The following is a 21312-nucleotide window of genomic DNA, read 5'->3' as shown; positions in this document are numbered from 1 at the left end:
GTTTCCCCAATTTTCCAGCTGGAGAGCCATCATTGACCACCTGATGACTCATGACAAGACTACATTTAGAGACCTGATGAGTAAGCGTTGCATTTTCTACAATAAATATGTTCCTGCTGCATGTGGTCACAGAGCAATAACTGCATATCAGCCAGAATAAGTATGTGCTAAAAAAAAACTTAGGTTTGCAGTTCCATTTACATCGAGTCTGTAACCTTCTGAACTGAAGAGAAAATCTTTATCGAGGACTTAGACTGACAGGTAGTGTAAAAATGTTTGTGTCTGCTTTCAGCCCGGGTGGCGGTTGCTCAGAGCAGCTCCCTGAGTTTGTTCACCAACAGAGACGCTGAGCTGGAGCAGAGGGCCATGTTGCTCAAACGTCTGGCCTTCACCATCTACAGCAGTGAGGTGGACCAGTACCAGAAATACCTGCCAGACATCCAGGGTGAGCACAAGCAAACTTCTTCCTAGAACTAAACACACATAATCATCATCATCAGACCAGATCTTTGGCTGGGTAGAGTTCTGAGGACATTGCCTCACAGGTTAATTCCCTGCTCACAGGGGTTATCACTCCCAGTGTAGCAGCATAAGACAATATGACATTATACATTATGCATTATACAGCATTACTGATGGATGAAGTCCTTTTCTGGATTCGAGTCTTTAGGTTTTCCCAAGTAAACCAAGCAAAGATGTCTTGTCTGTGTGTTTAGAGCGTCTGGTGGAGAGCCTGCGTCTGCCTCAGGTACCCATCCTTCATGCCCAGGTGTTCCTTTTCTTCAGAGTGCTGCTGCTACGCATGTCACCGCAGCATCTCACATCGCTGTGGCCTACCATGATCACTGAGCTGGTGAGTGCACGAAGCTGCACTGAACCATTATCTCCTGTTGTACTTTAAACTTTGCTTCTTTTGCACAAATCATCGTCCTCTCACATTTATTCCTCCTTTGGGGTGGGTGTCTTTCTAGGTCCAGGTGTTTCTACTGATGGAGCAGGAGCTAACAGCTGATGAGGACATATCAAGGTATGGTTGCACGAAGGGGGACGATGGTAAAATTAATTAGACTTTGTTTATAGAGAACTTTTCAAACAGTGAAAAAAAAACGTGCGTAACAGATCTTAAAAACAAAAGAGCAAGCGTAAAAAGCACAATCGCACAACAACATACTAAACTAAGACAAATAAAGTGTTATTGGCTAGCCAGACTAAAATTTCATTAGAAGTGAGTTGTAATCATAAATGAGGGGAACCATGTATGTACAAATTCTAAAATTCTAATTTACATTAACCAGAAGACAAGAAGGATGCAATTACATTTAGCAAATTGTTAATTCAATTTGGAAAAAGTATTAACTAGACCAAAGGATTAATATTTAAGTCACTGCGATCAAATTAAGAATGCAGTAAAACAAACAAAATAAAACCTGATTACATTTGAAGAAAAAAAACAAAACCTAAAATAATATAAATAAATTTGCTTAAGTTCAATAACATGAAATCTAAAAATGTTCATTTGCGATTGAAAACGTCAATGTCAGCTGAGCTCTTGAGAAATGAGTTTTTAAAGGTGAGGGCTATCATAAATGAATCACGCCTCACAGAGGGGCCTGATCATGTTATAGCAGTTCAGGTTCAGGTGCCTGACGCCTAAACATGAGTTGGGGGTTTAAGTGAAAACCTGAGGCGGTCTGGAGAGTTCGTTTGGTCAAAGTTGAATCAGATGCATATGTTGGACCAAGATGAGAACACTTCTATTACCCTCTGACTTTCTGTTCTAAATCTCCTGCCGGTTCCTTTCTAGGACATCAGGCCCATCAGTGGCTGGTTTGGAGACCACCTATTCTGGAGGGAATGGCTTCTCCACGTCCTACAACAGCCAGCGCTGGCTCAACCTCTACCTCTCTGCTTGCAAGTTCCTGGATCTCGCCTTGGCGCTGCCTCCTGAGAGTCTGCCTCAGTTCCAGATGTCAGTGCAGATATACCTGCAGCCCTGTACACTTTGCATGTGATAGGGATGGGTCACACAATTGAGACCATACATCTTAATTAAATAGTATTAGTCAAAGGTTAATTTATTTCAGTAATTCAAATTAAAAAAATTTGAGTTTCTATTACGTAGATTCATAATATTTCAGTCATTTAATTCTGTTCATTCTGATGATGATGGCTTAATTTAGAAAGATACTGAATTTGAAGTTTTCATCATCTTTAAGCCATAATCAGTAAACACAAGAGCAATAAATCTACAGCAGTCTGTAATGAAAATATTTATTCAGAGTTTTACTTTTGAATTAAATGACTGAAACGAATAAAACTGTTGATATTTGTATTTATCGAGGCGCACCTGTACATGGAAAAGTTAGCGCTGTGGTTCTTTTGTCACTTAACAGGTACCGCTGGGCCTTTATCCCTGAGGCTTCAGACGATTCAGGGTTGGAAGTGAGACGTCAGGGGACACATCAGAGGGAGTTCAAGCCCTACGTGGTTCGCCTGGTGAAGCTGTTAAGAAAACGGGCAAAGGTATCTCCTCCTGCTGTATATAAACAGCCCGAAAATGCAGTTGTTGTAAACTTTGCTTCCTACTAAGTAACTTTTTTTTTTTTTTTTTTTTTGTATACCATAGAAAAACCCAGAGGAGGATTGTTCCACCAAAACCTTACCGTGGGAGCCGGGTCACCTGATGCTGACCCTCTATGTAATCCGCAGCATGGAGCAGCTGCTGCCCTTCTTCAACCTGCTCAGCCAGGTGTTTAACAGCAAGGCCAGCTGCCGATCAGGCCCCGTCTACACCCACAATCCCACAGATTCCTCCTTCCCCGGCAACAAGGAGGGCCACAAACTGGAGAGCCAGAAGGTGTTCTGGAGCCGAGCTCGACAGAACATCGAGGAGATGGTGGAGAAAGACTTTCTGGAGGGCCTTATCAAGACATGAGGACCCAGCAAGGGAGGAACTGGGCATTAACGCATAACTGAACACTAGTGAAAAACTTTAACTTGAATATTCATGAACAATGGTATGGGATATCAACGGGGAAACGTTTGTACAGTTTTTGTATTTATGATTCTTGAGCTACTGTATTTAATTTTAATTATTTGTATATAAGGAGCCGCTTTTGACAAGTTTTAACATTTCATCCGAGTCCTTTAGAAGAAAATAAAAAAATGCTGTGCCATTCCATGTAAGGTGACTTAATAAAACAGGTTTCTAATGACAGCCATAAAAGCTTGTCTCTGTCTTCAGAACGTTTTTAAAGCTTTTTTCAGCTGTTGCTGTTTAAAAAAAGGCTCAATTTCTTTTGTAACTTTTTTTCTTCCAAATCCTCTTTCCCTCTATATTTTGGATTTTGTGGATGAAGCACCTACAAGCTCAAGGTGAAGTCTGAAAGGGCACTACATCATACTCTGACTGGAAAACCCTTTTGTGCTGATTAAATTGTTGATATTTAGTTGATGTTTATTTAGCAGTGTCTACTTGAGCCATAATGAGTAAAGTAACACACTGCCTTGTGGTAGTATCCATTTCTCAAACCTTTGCACACTTGGCCACGTTACAATCACACACTTCCAAGGGTTTTATGTGACAGACCCAACACAATGGGAGCTGTGGATGTCCATTTTCAGTTTTTGCAGCAGAGTCTAGACGGACATCAGCCGTTCTAACACACGACTGCTTTTAGGGTAAACCTTCTATTGTAGTTCTGGTTGTATGTTTGGGGTCATCGTCCTGCTGGAAGCCTAACCCCCACTTCAGTCTCGTGTCTTTTGTAGCCTCCAACAGGTTTTTTTTTTCTGTGAGGATGGCTCTGTTTAGCTCTGTCTTCCCATCAGCTCTTATAAGCCTCCGTTTCCTGCTGAAGAATAAAACCCACTCACAGCGTGATGCTTTGATTCACGGATGGGAGGGTGTGTTCAATGTGATGCGCACTGTTGTTTTCCCCAGTAATAGCGTTTTCTGTTTCTGGCCGCGGCTTATGAAAACCAGCTAATGAAGCTTTCTTCCAATGTTGGCTTTCTTCCTGGGACGCTTCCATAGAACCTAGATTTTAGGAGTCTAGGACCAACCTTTCTCCTGAGCTTTAGACCTCTGCTGATCCTCCAAAGTCGCCTTGGGCCTCTGCTTCCCTGATTACTACCCAGCCTGGCAGTCTAGGCGAAGAAATGCTCTCAACTTAACAACTTTCTCTCTAACCTGTCTTGTGTGCTCCTTGGTCTTCATAATGGTGTTTGTTCACTAATGGTCTCTGAGGCCTTCAGCAAACGGCTACATTGATACTGAGATGCACTCTGCTAATGGTGGGAGTTCTGAATGCGATTGATGGGTCTGAGTTTTGTTTAAGGGAATAGGAGCAATCGGGGGTGAACACAAATGCACACAAAGCTTTCCATATTTTTATTGGTAACATTGTAACATCTTGGAAAGATAACCTTTTCCTTCCACGACATTATAATGTGCGTGTTTGTCATTTGCATAAAATCCAAATATAACACCGACGTGTGTGATTATGAGGTGCCAAAGTGTGGAAAGCACAGCGGATCTGTGAACAGAGCTTTTTCTCGTCCACATGCGGATCAGCACCATGGACAGGGCCAAAGCCCGCCTTTCCTCCTGCGCCTCCTGCTCTGCTCCTACGGAACTGTTTTACACCCGCGGACAGGCGAGAGGATCGGAGATCGTGGTGGAATCGTGCTGCACGCAGCCGCAGGCTTCATATGACCTTCACAGAGAGCATCACGCTCAGCCGTTTAGATGAGCCCCCTCGTGTCTTCACGCCTTCACCCAGGTCTCGCGATGACAGGAGGCGGCAGCGCGGCTGGCAACGCAGCGTCACCGGACTCCGAGTAGGGTGGGCGGGGGGGAGAGCAGGGCGATACAAACGAGTTATTAAATAAATAAATAAAATAGGAGGATGCGAATTCACCGAGAAATCGCCGCTATCCGACTAGCCGGGCTGTAGCGCGTATCTCCGGGCTCACAGGCCTCGACGGGGGCGGAAGGAGGAGAAGGAGGAGGAGGGAGAAAAACGGGTGCGTTGGACGGTGGGGGATGATGATGATCGTGGTGATGATGCTTCCCTGTATGCTCCGCTGATACACAGGGACGGTAGGACCGCTGCTGCTGCTGGTGAGGATTATCCAGGAGGAAGGAGGGAGGAAGGAAGACAGGGAGGAGGGGGGAGGCAGCAACCAGCATCATCCGGTAGGCTGCAAGCAGAGAGACCGATCGGAAATAATAATAATTAAAAAAATACTTTATAAAAAATAAAACAAATCAACCTTGGATTGGACTGGATTTTACCACCCAATGTTGGATACTGGCCTTCGGGGGAGGAAGCGCGTGCACATCCGACAGGACGGACTTCCAGTTGTTATGCAATCAAAGCGAGCAGAAAGTGTCCCAGCGTCTCCTCTCTAGTGCTGGATCTGTGTGGCGTGTTCGAGGGCAGCTGGGATTATTGAGGCTGCCCGCTCATTTCGGTGCGTGTGGGGGTGCGTGAGCGTGGGGGGGGTAGGACCATATTGGACGCTGATCGCAGAGATTGGACTCAGCGGATATTTCGAAGATGTCGGGGCAGACGCTGACAGACCGCATCGCCGCTGCCCAGTACACCCTGACGGGCTCCGAGGTGTCCAGGGCCGTGTGTAAGGCCACCACACATGAGCAGACAGCCCCAAAGAAAAAACACCTGGAATGTAAGTCCACCCATCTATGCATCCACCCATCCATCTGTACCATGTCCTCCAACAAGCTCCTACCACCAGAGCATTCATTTATTCCCCACCTTTGTCATTGCCACAGAACATAAGGAAGATTTCATTCAAAAGTACACGGTCACACTTCTACACACAAGCCTTTACAGCTATCCTTACACTGCACTGACTTCCCATTCCCATTCACTGAGTCTAGGCAAGCCCTGAGCATAACAATGCTTTCTCCATTTCCAGCTCTTAACTCCAACAAATAATACAAACACTGGATTAATATGGGAATCGGCCAAAATCAGAACTATGGGTCATAGTTGTGATTGACCCTGGAACGGTCCTAATGAGACTAGAACACCCAATATGTGTCATTAGGTTTTCTAGTCTCACTAGGACCGTTCCAGGGTCATGCTATTCAGCTATTTGCAGGGCCATCCTAAAGCACTTTAATCTGACACGGTGAACGACTAAAAGTTGGCATTTGGTAGATCTTTAGGTTGGTTAAGAACCACAAATAAATAAATAATTAACATAATTGTTTTTAGTATACAACAGCTACAACATATAACACCATACAGTGCGTCATAAAGGGCAGGTTAAAGTACATATTTTTCCTTATCAAAATTGGTCACAAAACAATCACAAACCTGTATGCATCTTATAGGATTTTTGTGAGACAGGCTAACACAAAGTACGCATACTTGTGGGAGTGAAATGGAAGTAGAAGGGAAACGATACCTGGTAGTCAAATGTTTTTGAATAAAAATCTGAGAAGTCTTGTCAATTAATTAACGTCCACTGTGTGTACTTTAATCACATTCTGAATCTAACAGCGTTGATGAAGACCAAGGAACGCAACAGATAAGTCAGGTATGAAGCTGGTTTCACTGTAAACCTACCCAGACATGACCAGGGAAATGAACGCATCAATTAAAGAAACGGGCTGGTTAGTCTGGAGGGGCTGTGGAGAACCACAGCTCAAGTGGAAAAATCTGTTGACAGGGCAACTAGTAATCATGCCCTCAACAAATCTGTAATTTATGGATGGACAGCAAGAAGAAACACTTTGTATGATAAAAAAAAAACTGCACCCCACCCTGAACACACCATCTCCACCACAAAACATGGTGGTGTCAGCATCACACTATGGGGGATGCTTCTTCAGCAGGGACAAGGAAGAGCTAATTATAGGACAGTCCTGGAAGAACGGCTGTTAGATTTGTGACTGAGGGGGACGTTCACCTTCCAGCAGGACAATGACCCCAAACACACAGAACTGCAACTGAATGGCTTAAACCAAGACTTGACATTCACAGATGCTCTCCATCCAATGTGCCTGACCTGGAGATATAGGAGACTGAGCAAAATATTCAGACCCAAAATCTACAAAGCTGGTGGAGACATACTGCAAAAGAATTGCAGATGTAATAGGTGGTTCTACAATATATTAATATGGATTGAGGGGTGAGGGGGGGTCATCATTCATACCGGACTTTCCATTTTTTTAATGATCTTGAAAACTGTGTATTATTTCCCTTCTGCTTCACACCTATGCAATACTTTGTGTTTTTCCACATAAAAGCCCATAAGATCCGAATAAAACATGATAAAATGTGTGGTGGTGATGTGACAAAATGGAAAAAGGTCTAAGGGGCAATAATACTTCTGCATCTCACTGAAGTTTAGGATTATAACTGACTATAAGCTTTCCCAAAAAAGGAAAATGTACCATGCAACTGTAGCTCAAACCAAAAAAAGCAGACAAAAATGTTTGATGAAGCTTTGTTTGCTGACTTTAAAATTCAAACTTTACAACATTCCTGGTGGAATTTCAAAACAGGAAGCTAAAGTGCACAAAGGCCACTCCATGGATCAGGTCATCTAAAATAATAGTGTTACCTAAGACTGGAGGTACCATAATGTTTAGACTAATGACACATTTTATTTTAAAGTTCTCAGAAATGCCTGCAAGTTAAAGTTGGCAAACTCCAATAGACTGAGAAGAATCAGTCCATGGAGAATGTAAAAGTGAGCAATGACTGTTGGGAATTTAGCTGAAAGCTAATTACAAAGCTGGTCCGTAGCATAGGTTTGTGTCAGCCTTTTGTTAAGAGGAAAGAAGCATGTGGTCACACAATCAATTAAAGAGGTGAACACTAGCTTCAATGTCCTTTTGTTATTAACATTAATGAGTTTTGTCAGGCTCTTCTTTGACAATATCAATTTCAAGATGATATCTTTATGGTTTTAAAACACTTTACACCAAACATCCTTGTGAAATGGAAGCTAATATGTTGTTGTGCAATGCTAACGCTTCCCGTCCAGTTGTAAAAAGCCAAACTACAGTATGTGTCCTCAACAAAATGATATGCAACATTAGTTTTAATTGTACCGTCGCTAGTTCATTAAGGGCAAATCTGCACATCATAAGAGCAAAGTCAATAATATTATAGATCATAGCATGATATGTGGTTACTGTAAGTACTTCTCCACAATTTATCTGTGGTCACCGGCGGAAACATCATCATGTGTTAAATATGTTCTCATTTTCCATCATTTCCAGCAATGCTAGTTTCAAATCAACAGGCTACAGGAGCTTTTTAGTTTTTTTTTTTTTTTTTTTTTTTGGGGGGGGGGGGGGGATATCTTGGATCTCCTTCTGTGAAGTTCTATAAAGTTTTTATCACAATTAGTTGGGTTTAAAAATCTGTGGTATGGGAAGGATGTTGCTCACAGGAAGAGGGGCAGAGAGAGAAGGGGATAGAAATGTAGCGAGGCTCCTGACATCAGCAACCTCACAAACAGAAATAACTAGAGACATGATGAATATAGGCCAGGGCACCTCGGCTATCACTACACTCACTGCCGAGTGACAGATATCATATCGTATAGCAGGGAGTTTAGATAAAAAGATAGCAACTAAAATGTGCTATTAGCATGCCTAAAATGCCACGGGCCAATTAAAGTGTGTTGCTCTGCAGAGAGCTTTTAGCAGTCGATGTTCTGTCTGCAGTAAACCAACCCGTTGGCATCTTTACTCTGATTAAACAGTTTGTTTTTTCCAGCCAACAACAAAGCACAAGATATTGACTTGTAGTTTCCCATCAGAACCCTGTTTCATATAAATCTTTAAAATCGTTTAAAGACGAGTTTTGCACACGTTTTATCTTTTTCCAACTTTAGTGTGTGACAACAACCATTGGGTGGTTGATTCATGTAATAGAAGCCATGTTGCTCAACCACTTAGAGCCAATGTCTATCTGACATCACCTTTATCTCTCAACTTGCCGTTAATAATGTTCAACAGGAAGGACAAGATCTGCTTTCCTGGTTTAAAAAAAAAAAAAATCATAGCTGATGGCGCCATGTGTGCCTCTCTGGTATAAGTAATATTAAGGACAGGCCTCTGTTTAACCAGGCTGACCAAACATAGCTGATTCAATCAAACGTCTCATGTTATTTAGACCTAATGAGGTACAATTACACATCTCATTATGAAAAGCCCCATAAACAGATCTTATCAGTTAATCTTGCCATAATAATATAAGCAAACATGTCTATCTGATATCTTATAAAAATCTATATGAGCTTGCTGCAAAACTTATTAACTCCTGTTTTTCTTTCTATTTTCAAGTGCTTAAACGCTGATTTTTCTATCCATGTGTGGAAAGCAGTAATATTTCTATAATTCTATAAATCAGTAATAGACATGTCTTTGCTCGAGGTTTGCTATGGGTTTAAAGACACATTTTGATATTTTAGGAAGCCGAGAGAAGACTGTAGCACAAATCATACATGTTTGCCAATCTGGGAAAAGATTTGCTTGTAACGTTGGACAGATAACTAAATATAACGAGAGTACATGCAATAGAAGTTATACCACACGCTTTGGCTCGCATCTTGAAACCTCTGCTGGAAGCACTGATTTTCCTACTTGAGGAAGGCGCCTGAATTAGCTGTTGCCAAGAGGAAGATGCAGCTGTGAGTCAAGTGTGTGAATTTGTGGTTGGTTTCAAGTCACTCAGCTCGGAGACTGGAATCTGACTTCATCAAGATTCTTTAATATTCAGCAGCATTAGGTCAGGTTTGCAAGTAGTTTGGCTTGTTCACGAAGCATATTTTCCTCCAAATGAGTTTGGTGCAGTGGTGAAACCGTCTGAACTGCTGGCTAGGATACAAATCAGTGGGGAGAGGGAATATCACACTAACAGCATTCACTGTTAATTCTATGATGCAGCGCTGTGTGGGATGCGAGTCAGACGGCACTGTTAGAAATATTGAAATGATTGCACAATATCTGTGCAGAGAAATATTTGTTAGGATGCTTCCCTGGTTTCGTTTGCCTGGAATTGCACAACATTCGTCCTGACATCTTACTAAACGTCTGTTTAAGTAAACGTCTGTCTCATAAAGTGTCATTCAGTTGCCGTCAACATGGGACTTTCCTGAAATACTAAGTCACCGGCGCACTCTTATGAGTCCTACATTAAGAAGTATAGTGCAACCTCTTGTAGAGGATTGATGCAAATGCACCTAATAAACACCTCCAGTCCTTACAAAAGCAATGTGCCTGTTGATGCATATTTCACACGTACCAAATATCATACTTTGCTGCCAACTAGTGGTTAAAATCTATACTTCATTAAGTGGTGGTTTTGTTGTGTTGCGCTGTTGGTATTTTCTTTTCAAGAATATATTGCAATTTAGTTTTCTGTTTTAGTAATAGTAACATCAATGATAATCTGCTTGTGACTGGCAAATCTGTTCAGTGACTACTGTGTTCAGTTATGAATTATCTCGTTATTTTCCCTAAAATTAGATGGACTTTATGGGCTAACACACTTTGAGATTGTGGAAACTTTTGTTCTGTTTGTAAAATCACAAAAACAACATGTTAATTTAATTCCATTTTGTATTACAGAGTCAAACAAGCATACAAACTCCCTGCAAAATATAGATTGATCAAAACTGGACTGAAATATTCTACTCTTATTGCAAACTAAGTTTGTGAAAACCTTATATATGACAATTAAAAAATGGCAATTGGTCTGCCAAAATTACTGCGCCTGAGCTGGACATGTTGCTAAATCCCTGTTCATCATTCATGTTTCTCCATCTGACTTCTTACTGTACTGCTCACTACTCATGTCCATGCACCTTGATTCTTTTGATTCCTTCAGCCTAAAACGGCGGCTGCTAAATAAATGGTGTGATAGTAGAATGTGTGACAAATTATTTTTATTTCTCCCGTTATGAGTTCTGGAAGGTATCAGTTTTCTGGTTAGGTGAGAACAACCGAAGCTTGTTGAGTAGCTACATCTGCAGATCAGAAGGAATCAGGGAAACAAGATTTGACTGTCAGCCAAATGAAAAAGGCTCTGTTTCCCAAGACAAGCCCTACCACTCCTGCTGCTTCTAATAGCCTCCATCGTTTATCTGTTCATTACATTTCCAAACCTCTAAATCCTGCTGCTGTTCCAACAGTCACGACGTCTCGGTGGTGTGAAGGTCACGTTTTAGAAAATCTGTTCTAGAAAAATCTCTCTTTTTCACATTTACGCAATGTTTGTACTGTAACTGTGTAAAGATCACGTCACAGATTATGGGGTCGGATCTTTCAGTAATTATCACCATATCTGCTGCTGCTCTGAATCATGTAACTCCAATTAACAGTTTATTTTAGCAGAGATGCTGCAATGCCGTGCTCAGGGTGAAGGCAGGACTTATTACCTGCTGGGTGTGTGTTGGTGAGTGAAGGGGGAAGCAGGACGGCAAGCTATTAGAAACATAAACAGCATGCTGAGCCCCCTCTGGCAGACAGGGTGCTGTTACCCCTGCATGTGGCACCGTCAGTGTGTGAGCAGATTTCAGAGGCAGACGGCCTTATGGATAAGAATGAGCTTTGGGAGCTCTTAGGATGGTCTTTTGGACTCATCTGGTTTATTTTTTATTGTTTGCTCTGAAAAGTATTTCTGATTCTGAAGATTCAAGGTCATTTTTCAATTTGCTGATCAGTGGCTTTTTAGTTTTAAATTAGGAGATTTAATGTTTGGAAGTGTTTTTGGCAAACCTCAAGGATATTACTGACACAAGCTGCCTGATTCAGCTCAATAATCCAGACCGGAAAATTAAGAAAAACAAATATAAGTAAATAAATTGAGTAGGTCCTATGGACCGGTTCTACTTTGTTGAAACGTTTAATCACTTCTCCAAAACACTTATAAGCAGTGACTCACTGAAAAGATTTTACTTTTTTTTTTTCTCATGAAGACTTTGAGAAGAGAGCCTTTAATGTTGTTACTCTATTTTATAATATGATAGGTCCATCTCCTGTAATGTTTTAGAACAGAGGTTTTCAATTCAATTCAGTTCTACCACACCTGAATCAAATGATTACATTACTTCCCCAGCAGCCATCAAGGGCAGCAGAGGCCTCTTCTTCAGCAGTTTATTTAAGACAGGTGTGTGGAAGCACCTGAAAACACACAACTGAATTACATCAAGAAAAGCTCCCAAGCGTGCTCGTGGCACAGCGGGTAGCGTGACCTATATACAGAGGCCTTTAGTCCTCGACGCGGTTGACCCAGGTTTGAATCCAACCAGTGGTCCTTTGCCGCATGTCTCTCCCCCTCTTCCACCCCCTTCCCTTCAGCCTACTGTCATTAAAAGCAAAACGCTAGAGCTGTGAAAAATCCCTTTAATAATAATAAAAAAAAAAGCTCCCAAATTATCAGATCTACATGCAACCTTTTGGTGCCAATGTAAAGGTTCCAGTTGAACCACTATCACAACTATAAGTATGTCTGATTTATTTGTGTCTGAGAGAAGAAAAAAAAATACACAGTTTTGAGCGTCGCCTAAGGCCTTTTCTCTAAATAAACAGTGAAAAACACTATGAAAGTTCTTTTGAATACCTACAGTAGAAGGCGCCTCTGATTGTATTATCAACATATTTACCATACCAGCAGCAAATCTGCACTGAATCAGTTTAGGCATATTTGATCAACAATGACAACAGTCGAAAATAAAAAATAAATATATGGGGCTAACCTGTTTAAAAAAGGACATTGTGGCATTTGCATTGCTCAAAGCTACCCAGGTGTAGGGCCTTTCTTTAGGGGAAAAAGCTTAAAACTCACTCTAAACAATTGGAACATTTTTCAGTAAACACGGAAATTAGGTAAATATTAATTTAAAAATTCCACTAATGAATGCACTTAAAACTAGCTGGCTAGCTACCAGCTTAACTTTGTCTGTGTGTCACAGTTAGCACTCTGAGACTTCTGCATCCAGTGTTTTAAAACCCTCTTACATGCAGTTGTATTAAATAAAATCTATAATTTATGTAATAATTTGTTTCAGTAGTTATATTCACTGAGTGAAACTCATAATGCATTTCACACAGATTGGTGTTTTCAAGCCTTTCTTTGTTTATTTTGATGGTTTCCCACTTACAACTAATAAAAACAACATCTAAGATAAGAATATTGGATTAGACCAACAGAAAAACTTTTTAATACAGAATTTAATGCTAAATGAAGCATATTTATTTATTATGATTTTATGTAACATGTGGATGTTAGACCCAGTGGGTTTACGCCAAGTAGAATATTCATTTGACTAAAAGAAATTTGCCTCTGAAATATTTAGAGATTCTGAATAAAAATCTTGTGGACTCTGTGTATTAGAAATTATCTTTCTTTTTAGGATTATGAAAAAAACAGCCACATTAACACTAAAATGCTTCACCAAACACAAATTCAACTTTCTTCCATTGCCACCTCAGACATAAAAGTAACAAAGGTTCTGGGGATGATCTTGAGAGAAAGGAGGCCAACAGTGTTACACCAATAGAAAAATAACCCTGAACAATGGATAACAGAGTGCTTCAATAAAAAGGGATTTAACTTGAAAGAAACCATTCTGTACAACACACCCACCACAAATATAAATGGAAAATAATGCATCAATATTTACATTAAATTAGGAGCCGGCATAACAATACAATATTTACAAATCATTATAGGGTCAAACTGTTTTAGTTTAATTCCAATAATTATTCCAGAATGAACATGTAAAGCACGATCTGGCTAAAACACCCCTCTTAATCCATTTCCTATTATTGTACCGTCCCAGAACAAATACATTTTGCGTAAAACTCTGAAGAATGTTTGGTCTGCCAAAAAGGCCTCAAACTTGCATGGAGATGGAAAATGGCAGAGGTAAGTATCGGTGGCAGCTTGTCATTAGGGGCCACTCGGGCCTCCACCAAAAATCCAGGGTAAAAATCTAAACAGGAAACAAAAATTATGAAATAAAAAGTAATTGTCATATCTATTCTCTCATAAAATGTGTATGACTTTTGATATTTTAGTACTCCCATTCCATCTTGGGTTTAATGTTTGTGTAGGATGTTTGCTGGTTCGATAGCAAGAACCTGTCTTGTTTCAGAAATCAGGTCGCTAAAGGATCTCATCATGATAGAGTGACATTTGCTGTCATGTTTTCATCACTTTAGAAATTCAATACAATATAAATATGTTTGGACAGTAGGGTTTCTGTGGGGCTTAGGTTTGTAGCAGTTTACTAGTATTTGTTTAATTTTATTTGAACCTAACCCAATGGGATCTTTACTAGGAAGATCCCATTGAGGTTAAAACATATTTTCAGGCCTAGAAGTCAAGACAGGCAGCAGGAGTATAATTGAGATACATAGTTACACACACATACTTCCTTGTTTAAGGTAAATAGTGAGGACCGTGCCTTGACTTTTATAGTCTTCCATTCATCTTCAAACCTTTCTCTGACCTGACCCGATCCCTAACCTAAACCTAATTGACACCTTTGTCCTAAACCTAACCCTTACCTCAGAAAAAAGTGAGGACCTTTTTTCAGTCTTCACTTTACATCAAAGTCCTCACTTTGCTAGTAAAATGAGCAAAATAAGTTCCTGCACAGCCGCAAGTACAAGGACACAAACACAAGAAATTAGGCCCAGATCCCCTCAGCATGAGCTCAAACCTGGTTTCATTGTATCTTAGAAGGTTAATATTGATACATATAACTACTTTGTGATTTTTATTGACAACATTTCACTTTGGAAGAATAGCCTGCTAAACTGGTCTAAACACAATTGATCAGTCTGCAATTTCTTTTTAACTTTCCATGGTAGTTTGTTGAAAATCTGTGTCCTGTTGAATGGTGGCTCGTCATCCAATTAGTGCTGGCATCATATAAGCCCAGACTGCTCCCGTATACCTCCAAATTAATTGCTGTCTCATCTGTCTGGAGTGAAATCATCAATAAACTCTAGTTTAAGGGTTCTGTTGGCAGGCGTACAGGACCAATCCTTGAGCCAAGGATGCCATACATCATGAGTTCTTGTTTTTTTTCCCTAGACACTTCCCATCATTCATGAGTCTGCAGAACATAACTCGATGAGGAAAACTCCTTTTCATTCAAATGTTTCCTTTTGGACAAATTTTGGGAAAACCCTGAAACAACTTGAAGCATCTATATGTAGGCGTCCGTTCACTGAAGCAGCTCTGACTGTTACTTTAAGTTGAGGGAATGTTAGAAACACTCATGTTCACAGTCAGTATCTTTCTTCATCCTGACTCTCTTCACTTCACTGATCCTCTCTCTTCCTCTCCTCTTGTTTTTTTTCAATGAGAATTACATTTTCCTAATAGAGATGCACTGAAAAGAAGGACTTTAAAGTAGGTTGTTGACAAATCTCAGCATGTACTGCAGACGTGGTCGCTCAGCGGGTATCTCTAAGATCCTCTGTGATGTCAAACAGAGCGTGGGAGGTGGAGTGCCCTGCCATCAGTGTGTGTCCAGATTAATGAGCTGAATCCAAGATCCTCCGTGCTATCACACCATTATGTCTGCCATTATAAATCTTAGCAGCAAAAAGATTTACACTCCTCTCATTCTGCCCCTCAGCCTGGTTCTGAACTTTTTGATGTGATGCTCTTGGACCTGAAAAGGAGAAACCCTGATGTGAAAGTCGCTGCGGATTTAACCTTGTGACGAGAAAAAACGAATCCAAACCAATCTAGCCCTGCGTAAAGATGTCAAATAAAACCAAATAACTGGTTGGAATGCAGTAATAACTGCTGTCAATTGCATTTTTGAATAGATGGTCATGCAAAAGCATCTCAATTGGAGACAGACTTTGACTAGGCCACTCCAAAACCCTATTATTTTAAGCTGTTCAGATGTAGACTTGCTGGTTTGCTTTGGATCACTTTAGCTTGAGGTCACAAACTGGTGGACACATATAACGTTGCAGGATTTTCAGGTAAAAAGCAGAATTCATGGTTTCATGAATTACAGTGAGTCATCCAGGTCCAGGTCCAGGGCCATCACATCATCTTTACAATGTCTGACCATGTTTGGGATGTGATTTCTCTGCAATGCTGTGTTAGTTTTACATCAGCGCAACCTCAAAACAGTTTTATCTTGTCAGTCCAGGGAATATTTTCTGCTAAACTGGTCTAAACACAATTGATCAGTCTGCAATTTCTTTCTAACTTTCCATGGTAGTTTGTTCAAAATCTCTGTCCTGTTGAATGGTGGCTCGTCATCCAATTAGTGCTGGCATCATATAAGCCCAGACTGCTCCCGTATACCTCCAAATTAATTGCTGTCTCATCTGTCTGGAGTGAAATCATCAATCATCAATAAACTCTAGTTTAAGGGTTCTGTTGGCAGGCGTACAGGACCAATCCTTGAGCCAAGGATGCCATACATCATCGCCAACGTGGCTATTGGAAAATGTTAGACGGGCCTTTATTTTCTTTTTGCCTTATTGTGGGTTTTGCCTCTGAACTCTCCCACGGAAGCCTGTTTGCCCACTCAGAGTCGTGAACCCTGACTTTCCCGAAAGTGAATCCTGGAGTGCTTTAGAGTTTGTTTTAGGTTATCTTGGGACTTCCTGGATGAGTCATTGATGTGCTCTCTGGGGGATTTTGGGAGACCACCCACAACTTGGAAGGTTCTTTATTGTTCTGTGTTCCTCCAGTTTTATAACATCTCTTACTGTGGTCCATTGGAGTCCCAAAAGTGGCCTTGTAATCCTTTCCTGACAGATAGATGATGTCTTTGTTTCTCATGCGTTCTTAAATTTCCTTGGTTTGGGGCATGAAGTGTTGTGTTTTTTTTTTTTAACCTACTTCATATTGTCAGACGGGTTCTTGGCAACTGATTTAATTGTACAGGTCATAGAGTAAATAGGCATGGGTGCTGCAGATAACGAATCTGTAAGGGGGGCAATACTTTTCCACAGTACCGTAAATGGCACCTGTGCTCTGGCTGTACGTCAGGCAGCCGCATATCAATAATGCAGTGAAGCTAGTGTTTCCTGCTGTATCATTAGTCACTCTAATGAGTTCTGCTGGAGGAACAGAAAAGTGTCACAAAGAGTGGTTTTCCTTTGACAGCAACCGACCAAATGCACAGAGGTAGAATATCAGTTTATTTTAAAGGTACAAGTGTAACTATGAATCGTCTCCTTTCACTTGCCAAGTAAATCAGTCTGATTAGTTTGTCCTTCATATTACCTGACAGAGCCTTTCAATTATTTCTCTTCCTGTGAGAGTTCCTCATTCATTCTCCTTGTTTATTTAGGTTTAGCTCACAAGATGATATGATACATTATATTTAGTGCCCAAGAAAGAGAGGAATTTAGCAATGTCGTTGCCAAAGCTGTCAATCCTTATCTTCCTCTTTTCACAAATAATGATTTTACATATCTCTAGCTGAGTTTTATAAACATTGTAGCCAGTGTAGAATATTGCAGTCTAGGTTTGACAAATGTAAATGTCGTGATTTTCATCCTTATCTCAGTCTAAAGGGGTCCCAATGCCAAACAAGGATAAAAATGCTCCTTTTATGTGTTTTCACGAGCACAATAATCCATTTCCTTTTTTTCTACCAAGGAGAGTTGTGAGAGATTCTTTAATGCTTTTTAAAATAACGTGTCCATGGTCAGGCCTGTGAGAAGTCTTTATTAGTAGTATCAACAAAACAAGGCAACTTCCTTTCTAACTTCTAAATAAAAATCTCAACATTGAAACACGGTATCAAGCTTTAAGCACTCATCTTTATAACCAGTGCTCCTAATAAATGCTTAGATTTACATCACCAAACAAAGCAACTGTATAACGCTTCATATGACAGACTTCACTTAGACAGGAAACCTTGTTGCGTTTTGATATTAAAGATCGTGTCATTACATGTTGTTACCTCCATTTTAGTCTAGTTCATGCCAGACATTTTGGTCTTACCCCTTGTTGAGTGTTGTCAAGAATTGGTCCCAAACTCTAACACAGGCACTTTAATGTATGTATAAATACTGGATGATGCGTGTTCCAAAGATACCAAGTGTTAATTTGGAAGTACTTTGGCATCTTCTAGTGTTTGGAGTTATGCCAAATTGTGCCAATACCAAGGGATTTTGTGGATAAGGTGAGGGACCTCATCGTGGAGACGGATAGACAGGAATGTTGGTTTGGAAGGGGAGTAAAGGAAGTCATTTTTGTAAAAAGAAACTGGCCATCTTATAACAGCGGTGATGGTCTCGGGGTACAATTGTCCCCCTCTTACAATGCTGTTATTGTGAGTATGATCCAGCCCCCTGAGAACAATAAGCGGCCATCAGAGCACTAACCATTGGTTGGTAGGCTGATGGTCCTCTTTTGCATGTGAACTACAAGTTTTGACTGTCACTATTTTTTTTTTTCCCCAGTGTCCTGTCTAGCAATATGGCAATAGGAATTGATGTCTCAATGCCAGATAGAGCTAGACAGATTTTGCTTTTACAAGTGGAGCGAACAGCTTTCGCCATAGTGCTCTACTTGATTTATGCTTGTAAATAGCTTTATTGTGATTCCTGCAGGGAGAATTTCAAATTATATGGACATTACAATGGGAGAGTAAAGGAAGAACAAGAAGTGAAAGAGAAAGAAAAGAAAAAAAAAGAGTAGAGGTGAAAGAAAGAAGAGTTAAAAAGGGAGAGAATGATAAAACCTTCTCCGTCTGCTCCGTCACCTGGAAAGAGACACAAAAAGAACAGCACAACCAACAGACATAAAGCAACAGATACACTCGAATAACACCTAGATGCCATTGCTAAATCATATATATTATTATGTAAGCAGACATGTGTAATGTGATACTTGAAAAAAGAAAGTGAAAGAACATAAATAAATAAATAAATAAATTATAAGATTACTGTATATAAGTGAACATTTAATACCTGGGACCCAGCACCTGTGGGAGTTTGTGAGAGTGCACTAGTTTAGGTGAAGATTATCCAGAAATAGCTTGATAGTGGTTGTGGAGAACCAAAGACCCGCCTTCCCCGAGCACAGAGGCAGGAGTCAGGATACCCATAATCCCGGACTCCCAAAGGGGCCCCTAAAGCAGGGTGCCCAGGAGGGGCCGACGCAGTATATCTGCAAACCCCCCCCCCCCCCCAAGGAAAGAGTAGAGACGACCCCGAGGAAATCCCCCAGCCACCGCAATGCCGACGCCCTCAAGAGCCGCGGGGACGAGCCCGTGGGCTCCGCCGGCAGCTAGCCCCGCTGAAGTGGTCCCGGCCATGGGCCCTGGGGGCCAGGGGTGCCCCGCCCCCGCGACGGGGGCCCCGGCCGCCCCCCGGGGGGCCAGGCCCCGCGAAGAAGCCGCCGGAAGTGGGCCAGCGCACGCCCGGGAACCCGCCCCAAAGCCGAAGCCCACCAATGCGCCAGAGGGCCAAGGCGCCTGCCAGCACAGCGGAGGAGGGCAGGACGTGGGGGGATGGGCTCCGCACCTAGCGGGACTTCAGATGTTCTTGGGAGAGGGAGCGGACCACACCCATACCAGGAAAAAAAAAACAAACTCATTCACACCATCCCTCCCTTGTGCCCCACTCACCACACACAGATTAAAAAAAAAAAGACGCTGTACACACATTCCCACATAACACTCGCATCCAACACTGACCAGAGGGGGGGGGCACCCCAAATCGACTATACGACTGCTTGTGTCCGACCCCCGGCCCCGCCCCCAGACCAGACGCCCCCCCTACCGGGCCCCCCAAAGAGGGCGGGCCAACACGACCCGTACGAGCCAACCAGCCAGAGCTCCCCTCACCCCCTAAATACCTAATAAACCCCCTCCCTCCCCCACCTTACCCTAGCCACCCCTGCCCCCCGCCCCTCCTGGGGGGAGCAGATGCTTCATCCCCAGACCTGGCAAGCCGCTGACTACCCGTTGCAGCCCCCCGCCAAGACCCCGGACACAGTGGCCCGCATCTCCTCCAGGCCCCCGACTCCTTGCTCCTTGACAGTGACCGTCACTATTAAACCTGTTGATAGCTAAACTCAGCCTTTTAAGCAGTAACTTACAGACTGACGAAGTCTCTTTGGAGAAGAGACAAAACATTTCAACAGAGAAGAACTTGTCCAGAGGACTTATCTAATTTTTTTTTCCTATGGGTATTTTAGCTCATTAAAATCTGCTGCACTGATATCCAAGGAAAAAGTGTAGCACAAGCACCGCGGCATCTTCAAAACATCTAAAATAACATCTAATACCATAAAGGGAAAACAGCTACATATTTCACTGTAACCTTACATTTTACTGGTTGTCATCGAAGTCTAAGCAGACTTTTCATAGCATCCAAACAACTATGTGTCTTTGCAGGAAGCAGCCACCCAGCCATTAAAAGGCCACTCAAGCATAACACATTTTTTATTTCAAACCACACAGTTTGAAGTGCACTACTGCCAGTTTATTGCTAAATGTAGAGTAATATGGGAAAAAAGGTTTATTACCAAACACAACTGTTCAAAAGCTCTTTTGGTACATGAGGAGATTTATGCTTTTACTTGACAGTTGTTAATGCTCACTCCCAGGTCTCCAAGAAAAGGTCAGTCTGAGTTATATATTATTTCAGGAGCCACCGAGTGATATGATGGTCAGAACTGTCGCATCTGTTTGAAGTCTCCATGCTCTCTATGAAATCTGACATTTCTAAAATAATTCAGAATCATCTGATTGCTATGCATATATAAAAAAAAATTATTTCCTCCCCCGCTCCTCTCATTTAGTAGTTAACAAATCGTCTCTGTAACTTGAAACCTTGTAAAACTTTTAAATTTCCACCATAAATGGTCTTTCCGATTTAAAACCATTTTTTCCTTTGTTGCCATGCCATTGTTTTTTTGTTTTTGTTTTTTCCTTTAAAAATCTTACATCGTGTGTTTTTTCTGCAATGACCGAGTGCCCAGATACTACCCTTCTTTTGTCCAGTGGCTGCTGGGACAGCATCCAGCCCATACTGCTGCTTTCAACAGGCAGGGAAGGATGGATGGATGGATGGATGGTTGGTATGATGTGAATAGACAGTGACTATTTGAAAAGACAGTGATATAATTAGATCAGTTTTCTTTGACACGCTATCCACAGAGAGGAGCTGCAGCACGGTGTGCAGACTGGGCGTCCATGAAGTCAGCAGAGCGTTTGTATCAGCCTTCACAAGCTTCCACTGGACACCAGCTTATTCCTCAGATGTCACTTCCAGACTCCACAGTGTCCGCATCCCCTTGGCACCCTCTC

General features: G+C 41.6%; 2 protein-coding genes across 7 annotated transcripts in view; both read left to right on the top strand.

Annotated features, from left to right (window-relative positions):
- dop1a (DOP1 leucine zipper like protein A) overlaps positions 1 to 3447 on the top strand; it is a 34758-nt gene extending 31311 nt beyond the window's left edge. For all 3 annotated transcript variants that reach the window (XM_012872915.3, XM_012872916.3, XM_012872914.3), the window contains 7 exons: positions 19 to 80; positions 293 to 445; positions 717 to 853; positions 972 to 1027; positions 1805 to 1969; positions 2394 to 2523; positions 2627 to 3447. In XM_012872915.3, coding sequence (XP_012728369.2) covers positions 19 to 80; positions 293 to 445; positions 717 to 853; positions 972 to 1027; positions 1805 to 1969; positions 2394 to 2523; positions 2627 to 2935 — 1012 coding nt within the window. In that variant the 3' untranslated portion in view covers positions 2936 to 3447. The remainder of the gene's footprint in view (positions 1 to 18; positions 81 to 292; positions 446 to 716; positions 854 to 971; positions 1028 to 1804; positions 1970 to 2393; positions 2524 to 2626) is intronic.
- Positions 3448 to 4832: 1385 nt separating this feature from the next.
- Positions 4833 to 21312, top strand: part of snap91a (synaptosome associated protein 91a) — a 90439-nt gene continuing 73959 nt past the window's right edge. For 3 of the 4 annotated variants that reach the window (XR_004928588.1, XM_036129653.1, XM_036129663.1), the window contains exon 1: positions 5565 to 5694. Coding sequence is in view for 3 of the 4 variants with exons in the window: in XM_036129653.1 (XP_035985546.1) it covers positions 5565 to 5694 (130 nt within the window). In the remaining variant the exon portion in view is untranslated. Of the gene's footprint in view, positions 5695 to 21312 lie in introns of all 4 variants that reach the window. The other variant, XM_036129656.1, reaches the window with a different exon arrangement.

This window comes from Fundulus heteroclitus, chromosome 3, assembly GCF_011125445.2.
Source record: "Fundulus heteroclitus isolate FHET01 chromosome 3, MU-UCD_Fhet_4.1, whole genome shotgun sequence".
NCBI classification, from domain to species: Eukaryota; Metazoa; Chordata; class Actinopteri; order Cyprinodontiformes; family Fundulidae; genus Fundulus; species Fundulus heteroclitus.
The sequence above is the reverse complement of the archived record's forward strand: the minus strand, read 5'-3'. Positions and strand labels throughout refer to the sequence as shown.